Here is a 13583-nt window from a genome sequence, read left to right as displayed (position 1 = left end):
TGGGCTGAGCGTGGTGGGTCACTCCTGTAATCTTAGCACTTTGAGAGGTCGAGGTGGGCAGATTGCTTGAGCTCAGGAGTTCAGCAGCCTGGGCAACATGGAGAAACTCCGTCTTTACAAAAAATATTATACAAAAATTAGCCGGGCATGGTGGCGCATGCCTGTGGTCCAAGCTACTTGGGTGGTGGCTGAGGCTGGAGGATCACTTAACTGCAGGAGGTCAAGGCTGCAGTGAGCTGTGACTGTGCCACCGCACTCCAGCCTGGGCAACAGAGTGAGACCCTGTCTCAAGAAAAAAAAGAAAAATTAGTAATTGCTAATATAGCTTGAAGAAAGAAGGGGGAAAGTAATGAAGGACAGAGGGAAAAAAGAAGATGTTGCAGAAGCTTAAAGAATTTGAAAAAATAGCTGTATTTTGTGGCCCTAACCTCTTTAGAAATATTTAAGTTTTCTTAAAGCAGGTTTTACTTTTCTGCTGGCTTCACTCGTTTGCTTAGTGCCCTGACTTTTAGTCCCACTTGGGAAGTTCCACAAGCTTGAGATCCCCCACTGATGGCTCCTAGAAGTTCAGTATCAATAATAGTATCGACTGCAGCCAGTGTTTTACCTGATACGCAGATTTGCCAGGGCAATTAAAAACGTGGACAGTGAACAACTTTTATATGCTGAGACTTAAATATTCTTGAAAGTTATATAGTACTGTCATTGCTAGTTGAGGCTATCCTGGGCAGTATTTGCCGGTTGATACTTCTAGGACTTGAAGATAAAAACATGTTTTGTTACACATTAATGGTGAAGGGCAAGATAGAGGAAAGCTGAAACTCTACCTGCTATAAAGTTAGGGCATTATCTATGCAAGTTGTTCGTTTTGCTCTGATTTTTGGCCAAAGATTGTACTTAAATATGAAGCCATCCATTACCCAAATGGATAATATTGGTTATGGATGACTTCAGTTTTGGAAAAAGAGGTGTTAATGGAGGATAGAGAGGGTGAGTTCTCAGTGTTTATGACTCATCATGAAACTGTCATTGGGAGAGAGTATGTCCTGCAAAAGGTAGGTCGTGTTATTTTTATACATAAAACTGTAGCCCTCTATATAGATGTGTCCAGTGACCACCTCATGGCTATGTTCAGTAGTTTTGATTCCTTTTAACATCTTTCTGTTGTGATATTGAACTTTATGTAGTCTCATCTTTTCCCTCTGAATCTCCAAGCATTTCTCAGTTTTCAGAGTTTCTTCCTCCTCAACTCAAACCCTTAGATTGCTAGTTATCCTGATTCTCTTCTTCATATGACATCATCTTCTTTTGTCTACTGTCTGTGCTTAATCTGGGGTTCTTAATCTGGGGTCTGTGAATGGTCTTTAGAGAATTGGTGAAGTTCCTGAAAGTGTGTGTAAATTTTTTTTCTGGAGAGTTTATAACTCCAATAGATCTCAGAATAGTTCAAAAAGAACAAAAGAGCCATTTACTCATATGTTGATAATCCTGTTCTGTTTCTCTACTCCAGAATTCTCTCTTGAGTTCCAAATCTAGATTTCCACCTGCCTCGTTCTACATGAATGTTCCACAAATACCTCAAACTCCATATTCCCAAATTAATCTCACCTTTACCTTCCAAATCTCTTCTTCCTATAATTTCACATAGCTGGTCTCCCCAGCTGGAAACTTAGGCATCAATATCATCGTTTCCAGTTACCCTACCCTACTTCATTCCTGTATTTTCCAAAGTTGCTTCCATATTGGTTCTGCCTCTGAAATGGCTTTCTGAAGCCCCTGACATTCTCTTCTCTGTGTTTCTGTTGCCATTTCTCCATGGTATGCACACCTCGCTTCTGCCTTGACCTGTTGCATTGATTAGATTTCCTGTCCATCTCTCTCTCCCTGCCTAGTCTGTTTTCCATTCTCTCATTACTCATCTTTTGAAACACACATCTGATCACATTTCCAGGCTAAAAACCCATATTTACTTGGCAGTATCAAAAGGAATATGACCCTTAGCGCCCTTCATAATCTGTTATTGGTCTTTTTCTAGCAGCATCATTTATCCTCTCTCCTACTTCACAGACATTTTACTTTTCAGCCGTTTAGACTTTCTCCATTTTTCTAAACACAACATACATATTAATACCTTTGTTCTTCACATATGCTGCTTTTGTTCTCCTCCCACCCATTTCTGACCTCTTTCTTGCTCAGCCTTCAGTATTTAGTTCAGGCCAAACCTCTTTTGAGGTCTTTGCGGACTCTTGCAGTCGAATTGAGATGTTCTTTCCCTCATTGCAGCTTGTGCCTAAATACTGTTGCAGTCACTTGCTGTTTTGTCTTGCCAGACTGAACTCTTTGGGAATAAGATTTCCATCTTAATTTGTTTTTAATATTATTATTATTATTATTATTTTGAGGCAGAGTTTTGCTCTTGTCACCCATGCTAGAGTGCAGTGTCACTCACTGCATCCCCCACCTCCTGGGTTCAAGCAATTCTCCTGCCTCAGCCTCCTGAGTAGCTGGGATTATAGGCAAGTGCCACCGTGCCCAGCTAATTTTTGTTATTTTTAGTAGCGATGAGGTTTCACCATGTTGGCCAGGCTGGTCTTGAACTGCTGACCTCAGGTGATCCACCCATCTCGGTCTCCCAAAGTGCTAGGATTACAGGTGTAAGCCACCATGCCTGGCCTATTTTAATTTTTTTAGTACACTTCTGCTGAAAGGAAGCATCCTTATTTGTAACACACCACTCATCAGGCTGTGTTACAACTTGTTTTATGTTATGATTAGTTCTATGCTGTTACTAGATTTTGGGTTACACAAGGTCAGGGACTTTGTCTTATTCATGTTTATATCATCACTGCCTCATATAGTCAGTGCTGCAAAATGGATGTGTTTGAAGGAATGAACAGCTGTAGATTTATGCCCTTCATAAGTAAGTTCCCTGATTTTAACTACTTTCGGGAATTTTGTGGATATTATTTGGCCATGACAGACATCATGGAAATTGGAACTTTTTCTTATTAAAAATTAACAGTTCATTCTTTGATTGTGCTTACCTTTGCTTTTAAACAGCTTAATACTTTCCATACTTAAATACTCAATTTAAATACTATACACTGCTTACCATATATTTTTACTCTAATATAAATGTCTCCCAAATATTCAGTCTTGGGAAGCAGTAAGGATGGTTGTACTGTCTTTCCCAGCCATGTTCACAGTACTTTTTGTCACTTGCTTGGGGCACTCTCATATCCCCGGTATTATGCTAGTTGCTTTGCTTTCATTATCCAACTTAATTTTTTTTTTTTTTTTAAGACAAAGTGTCACTCTGTCGCCCAGGCTGGAGTGCAGTGGTGCGATCTTGGCTCACTGCAACCTCTACCTTCCAGGTTCAAATGATTCTCTCCGAGGAGCTGGGACTACAGGGTCACAACATCATGCCCAGCTAATTTTTGTATTTTTAGTAGAGATGGAGTTTAATCATGTTGGCCAGGCTGGTCTTGACCTCCTGACCTCAAGTGAACCACCCACCTTGGCCTCCCAAAGTGCTGGGATTACAGATGTGAGGCACTGTGCCTAGTTTATCCGATTTAATCTTCACAGAATGAGGATGAGTTCAGAGAAACAGGTTCAGAGACACTATGAGACTTGCCAAAGTCACATAGCTAGTGAGTAGCTCCGTCAGGATTCAAGCCTGCTTGTGTCTAAATTCAAGACCCCTACTTTTCCCATTCAATATTGCCAGGTCGTTTTGCTTCAGCTGTTTCAGCTGCAGCTTCTGAATACTTGCAGTGTGATTCTGAGTAAGCTGATCATGACAGTTAAATCTCATGTAAATGAATATAGGTACCATTTCACGTTCTCTCTGAGTCTGTATAATAGTATTGCCTTCTTTTTTCAGTGATTAGAGAATTTGTGATCTTAACATTCTAGATTAGATCAGTTTTTAAAAATTAGCTTTATGGGAAATGACTTCAGATTTTAAATATAATTTTTAATGACTCCTTTATAAAGAGTTCAAATTATATCATGAAAATATTTTATTCCTTAATAGAATTTTTCTGGGAAAGAATGTCCTGGAAATTTCCAGCTATCTGCAAGTGTTTGAGCTATGTATAGCTTGTTTGGGGTATACAAAGGCAAATATATTTTATGGGAAGTGAGACGTGCTTCTTTCTGTGTTCTCTCTTCCCAATAGAAGGCTCTAACAATTCAGTGATGTTCCCTGGGGAAATGGGGTGATTTATAATTGGGTTCCTTTTGATGTACTTTGGTATTGTGGGTATGCTTGCTGACCCCAGGATTGATTTATTATCATGTGAAAAATTTGTTAATTCCAAGAAACGAACGATGGAAAAGACCCACTGAGGGCCTCACATTATTGTAAAAACTGGCTGAAGGACATGCTTTGTCCAACTTTTAAATTTAGACAAGGAAACTTTTAAATTTCTGTGTCCACTTAAAATGACTCAAGTGGAGGGGCTTCCACCATGCTACTTTGTTCTATTGTCTACTACTTCTTGTAATTATGAACTGATAGACATTCCATTGCTCTCACCTTCATTGCAGTAAAAAAAGAAAACTTTCAACAGTAGTGGGAACAATAAACAAAAATAAGTAGACTAGAAAATAATAATAATTTGGGGATGTTTTTTGTGAGAGAGTCTAAACTTTCCTAAACCAGCTGGTTTTATTTTAGTAATTTCTACCACATGGAATGGCAGTTTTAAAGTTTGGGTTACAGAGTAGGTTTAGTCCTGTCTCTGCATTTTTCCAGTCAAGTGGTGTCTGGATCCTTTGCCTTTCCATCTGCCTTCATTCTGTGTCTTCCTTCCTCATCTCAGATTCTCTCTTTTCCTGTTTGGCTCCTTTCTCTCCAGGCCAGCCAGGGGATTCTGTGACACGCGTAGTCCTGGTCTAACTGTATTTGGTGATGTATTGAACAAAAAGGCTGACTGCAGATACTCCTAATCACAATTTAGGATATTAAACATTGGTCTGTTATTTGAAAGATTTCAAATTTAATTCAGATGCTTGTATTGATATATTATCTAATTAAATGCAAGTAATTTCTTTTTTAATCTTTCTCCAATAGTGAAAGTTATTGTTAACATTATATGTTCTAGAATATTCACTTTTGTGCATTTTGATGTCACAGAGCTTTTTTCTTTCTTAAAGAAGAAGTTTTGTAAAGATTTTTAATACAACATTGGTGAGTTTTATACAAGAAAGTTATTATTATCACAGTCATAAAAATAGTTGCTCAGTGTATTGTCAGAGTTATGCTGTGCTGGGGTTCTGGGTAAGTAAAACAAATAGGACCATTGCCCATTGCCCTTCAGGAACATTTTTTTTTTTGAGACGGAGTCTCACGCTGTCGCCCAGGTTGGAGTGCAGTGGCGTGATCTCAGCTCACTGGAACCTCTGCCTCCTAGGTTCAAGCAATTCTCCTGCCTCAGCCTCCTGAGTAGCCAGGATTACAGGTGCCTGCCACCACACCCGGTTAATTTTTGTATTTTTAGTAGAGATGGGGTTTCACCACGTTGGCCAGGCATGTCTCGGAACTCCTGACCTCAAGTGATCTGCCCACCTCGGCCTCCCAAAGTGCTGGGATTACAGGCATGAGCCACCATACCTGGCTGCCCTTCTGGAACTTTTATACAGAATTTATGATAATAACCCTGGGCCTCATAAGTGACATAAGAGCCTCAGGTAATAAGTTTGTGAATTAAGTATTTACATTATTTATAAAGGATACCTTTAATCATTGCAGCGATGGCTGAAGACTGGGTTTGGGCAGGTGCATGTGAGGAAAAAATGTGGACCTTACTGCTCACCCATGTGATTGGGGAAGACAGGAGGAGAATGTAGAGTTTAGAACTCCTGCCTTCTAAATGTTCTGGTCTCTTCAGCTGTACCTGTAAGTAAGTCCAGACTCCCCGGCCTGCATTTCAAAGCCTCTCCAAGAGAGCTCTCTCAGCTCCCCAGTCTGATTTTACTGCACCCTGCAACCCTGGCCAGGCTCTTCCTTCCCGTCTCTCTGTCCCACATCCCCCGCAGCCGTCATGTCAGTTCTGTGTTTGTGTTGCAATCTAGGCCCACGATGTCTTCTCTTTTCTTCTGCCTCTATCCACATCCAAAAAATGACATTAAAATTGCATAAACAAACCAGTTATTTATGTCACTGTCAGTCAGAGAAAGGGTTTGTTGATGGCTTCTCAAATAAGAAAGACTAATCTTAAAAAAGGATACTCTTGAGTTGAAAAAAAATTAGTTTTTTTTTTTAAAAGAAGCTCAATAAATTCTCCTTATTTTTCCACCTTCACTGAAAACCAATAAAAATTTTATCAAAGACCAGCTTCTAGGAACCTAAATTGGTGAATTTAGGAATTAGCCAATGGCTCTTTCCTTGGCATGCAGTTGGTTTGGGCATTTCCCCATATTTTATCTTATTTTGTTGTTTGTTTTATGATTATATATATTTTCTTCCTTTCAAAACGACATTTGTGAGCAGCATCTATGTCATCTTTTTTTAATGCTGGGCACACATGTGTACGCAGCCCAAGTGTTTGGAGTTGAGTGTTTTGTGTGTTGGATTGAGAGCACACAGAAGGGCTACGGCTGGGGAGCCATGATCAGCAGTGGAGGGGCTTCCTGTGCTTCAAGAAAAGCCTCAGTGGTGGAAGACATGGGGTCTGTTTTTGATGAGGATTTCAGGAGTTGAAACATAAGTGAAATAGTATCCTACAAAAGGCTTTGAACTATTGATAAATTAATTCAAGATCTTACCAGTTTATAAGGCAGTCATATAAAGAGATACAAATTTTGGTATTTTTATAATTTTATTTAAGTTTGAGTCTTCATGGAAAACCTGACACATGGGGGGAAATGTCTTTTGATAACTTTAATTTTTGTTAGTTTGAAGGCATGCATAAGAATGAAGCCATAAGCCAACAGCTTCATATTTTACGGAAGGAAGTGAAGCAGTTGCAAGCAGAAGCTGCTAAACCACCATCACTTAATATTGTGGAAGCTGCTGTACATGCAGAAAACTTGATCACGTAAGTTTTGCGGGCATTATAATTTGAAATACTGTTTTGTTATCATGAATAGTAATCATACATGCTACTATACCACCACCACCCCTGCAGCACCCACAGGTTAATTTAGTACAGACATCAGCAAACTATGGCCTTTGAGTCAAATCTGGCCTGCTACTTATTTTTATAAATAAAGTTTTATTGGAACACAGCCATCCCCATTTATTTATAATTTCTATGGCTTTTATGCTGCAACAGAAGGATTGAGTGGTTGTTACAGAGATATGAAGCAGAAAATATTAACTATCTGGCCCTATATAGAAAAAGTTTGCTGACCCCTGAATTGTGAGATGATATAGTGCATTGAAATTCAGTTGCGGAGAGATTTAGTGCTTATGTGTTACATCAAAGTCACATTTACCCAGGAACTTATCATTGTCAACTCAGATGACTGAACAAAGTTCATAGCACAATTATTTAGGGGAATCAGGGCTCTCAAGTGTGGTTGTGAACTTGCATTTGACCATTGTGGTTTTCTTTTGGCTTTCACTGTGGCTTACTCTCACTGTCCTCTTTCTTTCCAAAGCCACCATGACATGACTTGGGAGGTGGGGGTTGACTCTGCCTTTACTTTAAGGTGACTGACTCCACATTCTAGTTCCAACAGCTGATCCCCTCAGTAGAGTAGGATGGTGTATGGAGGGGAGCATTGAGTCCTTTTGTGTGTTGGGCTGGGGTGCCTGGGAAGGAGGAGACCAGGCAAACAAGAGGTTGATGTTTCTTTTACTGGGAAAGCCACACAAAAAGGTGTGAGAACTGGAAGGGATATCTTTATTCTAGGATCTTTTTCTATACAGAAATCTTTATCTCAAGTTTAGTCAGTGTTTTGGATTTTAAAATGTAGAGAAATCAGGGTTTTGTGTTTAAAAAAATTATATAAAGAATACAAAAAGTTAAATAACAAATTATGAATTACATGCAAAATATGAACGTTTTTAATAAGGATGAGAATGTTAATTAGTTCTTATAGCTGATTTTTTTTCCCTAGGAGAATATGAAATTATTACTAAGTATTGAAAATTGGCCAGATGCAGTGGCTCATGCCTGTAATCCCAGCACTTTGGGAGGCCAAGGTGGGCGGATCACTTGAGGTCAGGAGTTCGACACAAGCCTGACTAACGTGGTGAAACCCCGTCTCTATTAAAAATACAAAACTTGGCCAGGTGTGGTGGCTCATGCCTGTAATCCCAGCACTTTGGGAGGCCGAGGCGGGCAGATCACCTGAGGTCAGGAGTTCAAGACCAGCCTGGCCAACATGGTGAAACCCCGTCTCTACAAAAATACAAAAAAATTAGCTGGGCATTATGGCGGGTGCCTGTAATCCCAGCTCCTTGGGAGGCTGAGGTGTTAGAATCGCTTGATCCCTGGAAGTGGAGGTTGTAGTGAGCTGAGATTGCGCCATTGCACTCCAGCCTGGGTGACAGAGTGAGACTCCATCAAAAAAAAAAATAAATGAATGAATAAAATAAAATAAAATAAATAAAAGAAAATAAAAATACAAAAATTAGCCAGGCGTGGTAGCATGTGCCTGTAATCCCAGCTACTCAGGAGGCTGAGGCAGGAGAATCACTTGAACCTGGGAGGTGAAGGTTGTGGTGAGCCGAGATCGCACCATTGCACTCCAATCTGGGTGACAGAGTGAGACTCTGTCTCCCCCACCCCAAAAAAAAAAAAAAAAAAAGAAAATCAGTTGTCAGTAAAATTGGAAGATACATATATTTACTCCATGAAATATTTCTAAAGTGACATTTTCATGGGTGCTCTGAGGATTCTTAAGAACATTGCCTGAGAAACGTAGGGTATCAAAGAAGGCCTTGTGAGTATGGAATCTTTTACTGTAGACTGCAGTCTTACCCACATTTTCCCACAGGGCCTTAGTGAATGCCTACAAGTTGCAGCCTACACCTGGGATTCAGAAAGTTGGCATTAGCCTTTTCTTTACTATTGTGGATTACGTCAGCGATGAGACGCAGCGTCATCCCCCAACAAGGCAGTTCTTTACTTCATGTATTGAGATCTTGGGACAGGTAAGGCTATTTGTACCTTTTGCCTTGATCAGATAATGAGTCTCTGTGGTGTCTGTCTTCATTAGATGTAGTCAGCATTGACTTCAGACTTATATTACAGGTTCAGAGTCTTACCCAAGTCAGAAGCCTCTTGGAGTTGTAGGCTTCTCAAGATATGATTAGAATTGTTGGTATAGAATTTTGCTTCTCATACGAGGGAGATTAAATTATTCATATTTGAAAGTCTAGGGAGACATCAGAATTTGTCATATATCCTTGGTGTTCTTAACAATAACATTACTAAATCTCTTCATTGTTTATAAAAATGCTTTCCAGTTTGTTTAACCCTCATGGGGAATCTGTGTGATTGAGATTCGCTTCTTAAAGATGAGAAAACTAGGTTCTAGAAGATTAAGTGACTGGCCTAAAGAATTCAGCTGGTGAGTGTGGAGCTGAGACTGGATCCCAGGGCTTCTGACAACACTCAGTGCTCGCTCCACCTCCCCACTGCTGTGTCCCGGTTGGTAGTCTTGGTCAACATTTATTTGTTTGTTTATTTATTTATTTGGCTTACAGTGACATAGACGGATATTTAACAAGGGCAAGGGTAATCATGCAGATTTATGAAATGTTTCATAAAAGAAAGGAAAACCTCTTGTTTGAAATATGTAAACACTAGTTAACCACGTACTCTCACCCAAATTCAACTGAATGAGTACTTACTTATTGGATGCTTATAAGGAAGTAATGCTGAACAGGTATTATCATGATTTTTTTGTAGGAAGTTTTTTATACTGATCATAAAATTAACGTGTGCTGGTCGGGTGCGGTGGCTCACACTTGTAATCCCAGCACTTTGGGAGGCTGAGGTGGGCAGATCATCTGAGGTTGTGAGTTCAGGACCAGCCTGACCAACGTGGAGAAACCCTGCCTCTACTAAAAATACAAAATTAGCCGGGTGTGGTGGTGCATGCCTATAATCCCAGCTACTCGGAAGACTGAGGCAGGAGAATTGCTTGAACCCGGGAGGTGGAGGTTGCGGTGAGCCGAGATCGTGCTATTGCACTCCAGCCTGGGCAACAAGAGCAAAACTCAAAAAAAAAATTAATGTATACTTATTATAAGCAATGCAGACAGCATAGAAAGTATGAAGAAGAAAAATTTCTTATAATCCTAACTACCTGGAAATACTGATTACATAGCTAACATTTCATTATAGTTTGTCTTGTATATGTGTGTCTATTTGTGTATATGTATATGTAAACATATTTCATTTCTACATATATAGAGATATATAGATATGGATAGGCAATTAAAATGGGCTCATGCTATTTTGTAACCTCCTTTTTCATTTAAACACATCTTTTAGACATTATTTCATGTTAATAAATACAGACTTATATCATGACATTGCATGTCTGTATAGTGCTCCATGATACAGATTTATTACAGTGTGTTGAGCTAGTGTTTGATGGATGGATATTTAGGTAGATTGTTTTGCTACAATAAGGCTGAGGTAAATATTCTTGTATGTCTTTGTGAACTTGTTGGACTATTTTCTTTAGGATAATTTCTTAGAGGTATGATTGTTGTGTCAAAGGAATTTGATACACATTATATATTTGATGTTTTACATCATGCTTGACATAGTCACTCTGCCTTCCCTGGGAATTTTGCACCTACTTACGCTATCATTGCAGTGTTTGAGTTTGTTATTCTTCATACCATAACCAACATTAGGAACTCTCATTCTTTTTAAGTTTTGCTAATCTGATAAGGAAGTGGTATTTCATTATTATTTTAATTTGTACTTCTTTAAGTACTTGTTAAGTTATATGCCTTTTCATATGTTTACTGGCCATTTATATATACTTTTGTGAATTAGTGATTGTGGTCCTTTGTACACTTTCTGTTGGAGTTTCTTGTTTTCCGATTGCTTTGAAAGAGCTCCTCACACTATTAACCTGGCATCTGGAATGTGTTATAAATACATTTTTCCAGTTTGTCATTTTTTTCCTTTAATTTTATGATACTTTTTGCCTTATAGAAATTAAAATTTTAGTATATTCAAGCCTATCAGTCTTGTTCTTTTATTATATCTGCCTGTGGTCAACCATATGAAAGCCTTCCTGCCGATGAAATTGTTTCAATTTTTGCTTATATTCTAGTACTTTTTAATATTAGGACCAAGTTAAAACAAGAGACATCATCTTGATTATATATTATTATGGAAGTTAGTTTTTGAAAGGTATTAAATACACCTCTCAGTAAAATCTATAACCTGGAAGTTTTGTTTTCCTGACGTAATGCAGCACCATGTTGGGTACTATAGTAATCATGGTGGGGACATTGCATGTTTGTGGATTCAAAGTACCCCAATATTTTAATGTCTTAAAAGTCTTGTAGTATAGTTAACTCATCATTTTCTTTTTTTTTTTCTTTATTGAGACGGTGTCTTGCTCTGTTGCCCAGACTGGAGTGCAATGGTGTGATGTCAGCTCACTGCAACCACTGCCTCCTGGGTTCAAGCAATTCTCCTGTCTCAGCCTCCTAAGTAGCTGGGATTACAGGTGCCCACCACCACGCCCAGCTAATTTTTGTATTTTTAGTAGAGATGGGGTTTCACCACGTTGATCAGCCTGGTCTTGAGCTCCTGACCTCAGGTGATCTGCCTGCCTCGGCCTCCCAAAGTGTTGGGATTACAAGCGTGAACCACTGCGCCCGGCCTAACTCAGCATTTTCTATATGTGACTTGTCCAAATCAGATTTATGGATTCTTCAGAATTTCTAATATTACTTCCATTGGAAGCAATAGGCTTATCTATGTTGATTTTAGCTGTCTTTTGATTGTTTCAGACTTTCATTTAGAAAAAAATTCTATTCACCTTATTTGGTGCCCCTTAAAAATTTGCTTGCTTAAATAAAGGTTGTGAGGGAAGAATCTAGTGACATTTTTCCTTTTTGTTTTTCCAAGGTGTTTATCAGTGGCACTAAATCAGAGTGCAGAAAAGTACTTGAGACCATTCTGAAGAACAGCAGGCTCTGCTCCCTGCTGTCTCCTTTCTTCACTCCCAATGCTGCGCCTGCGGAGTTCATACAGCTGTATGAGAAAGTGGTGAAGTTTCTAAGTGAGGACAACAGTGATATGATTTTCATGCTGCTAACCAAGGTAAGATGTAATTCCATCCTCACCATATTGTTGAAACGTAGCAATGATTGTTGCTTCCTACTCTACAGAAATAAAAGGACCTCTGCAGTTTTGTTTCCAGGTACAGCAGAGGCTGAGAGGCCTTTTTCACAGTTTGCATGAGCTTCAAGCAGTCTGACCCCACAGCTGCTTCTTAGGGGTGTGGGGCATTGGTTGTCTTGTATAGCAGTGGTCTCCAACCTTTTTGGCACCAGGGACGGGTTTTATGGAAATACAGTTTTTCCATGGACTGGAGTAGAGGGGATGGTTTTGGGATGAAACTGTTCCACCTCAGATCATCAGGCATTAGATGGAGCATGCAAACTATATCCTTCACATGCACAGGTCACAATAGGGTTTGTGCTTCTGTGAGAATCTAATGCCATGGGTGATCTGACAGGAGGTGGGGCTTGGGGATCCCTGTTGTATAGGGTAGTCTTATTCCACTTAGTGTAAAAAAGGACCTAATTCCCACCCCTTTTTAAAAACTTAATACAGTTTTGAAAATATTCATAATAGTAGTTTATTTTAGTACATCCTTTTTTAAAATTTATCCTGAATTTATGCCTAAATTGTGTTTGACAAAAGTTTTGCTAGTCTCTCTCATATTTAGAATAAGCTGGATCTAAGCAAATTGCCTTTGATCTCATTCTGAATATTAACTCTGTTAATATTATATTTTATATTAATATTAATATATAACATTAGAATATTAACTCTATTAGACCAAGGTAATGAGTTTACTTAAGCAGTTGAGAATTTCAGAGTCTTAGCTACTTTGCCTCCACGTGTATTTCTCTTACATCTATGAATCAACAAAACCTTGGCAGTTTTGGCCGGGTGCAGTGGCTCCTGTGTGTAATCCCAGCACTTTTGGAGGCCAAGGCGTGAAGATTGCTTGAGCGTAGGAATTTGAGACCAGTCTGGCCAACACAGAGACCCTGTCTCTACAAAAACAACAACAACAACAACAAAAAAAAACAAAAAAAAACCAGGCTAGTGGTACTCCCAGCTACTTCGGAGGCTGAGGTGGGAGAATTGCTTAAGCCCTGGAGGTTGAGGCTGCAGTGAGCTGTGATTGCACCACTGCACTCCAGCCTGGGTGATGGAGTGAGACCTGTTGTGAAAAAAAAAAAAAGGCAACCTTGACAATTTTAGGGCCTAGAGATTGATCTCAGCCTATAATGGAGGAGAACATGTTTTATAGTTTGGGATTTTGGAAGGGAATATCAAGTCTGAATTTTATTAACTGAGACAGGTAACTGATGCAGACCAGAAACATGGCTGTTAAATTGAGACAGT

The 13583-nt window shown here is 39.3% G+C and overlaps 1 protein-coding gene across 3 annotated transcripts in view; it reads left to right on the top strand.

Moving 5' to 3' along the window:
• The window catches only part of EPG5 (ectopic P-granules 5 autophagy tethering factor), a 128463-nt gene that overhangs the window by 81096 nt on the left and 33784 nt on the right, over window positions 1-13583 (top strand). For all 3 annotated transcript variants that reach the window (XM_054461007.2, XM_054461006.2, XM_063653622.1), the window contains exons 28-30: window positions 6907-7049; window positions 8959-9115; window positions 12069-12263. In XM_054461007.2, coding sequence (XP_054316982.2) covers window positions 6907-7049; window positions 8959-9115; window positions 12069-12263 — 495 coding nt within the window. The remainder of the gene's footprint in view (window positions 1-6906; window positions 7050-8958; window positions 9116-12068; window positions 12264-13583) is intronic.

This window comes from Pongo pygmaeus, chromosome 17, assembly GCF_028885625.2.
Source record: "Pongo pygmaeus isolate AG05252 chromosome 17, NHGRI_mPonPyg2-v2.0_pri, whole genome shotgun sequence".
In the NCBI taxonomy this organism is placed as follows: domain Eukaryota; kingdom Metazoa; phylum Chordata; class Mammalia; order Primates; family Hominidae; genus Pongo; species Pongo pygmaeus.
This window is presented reverse-complemented; position numbering and strand designations above follow the sequence as displayed.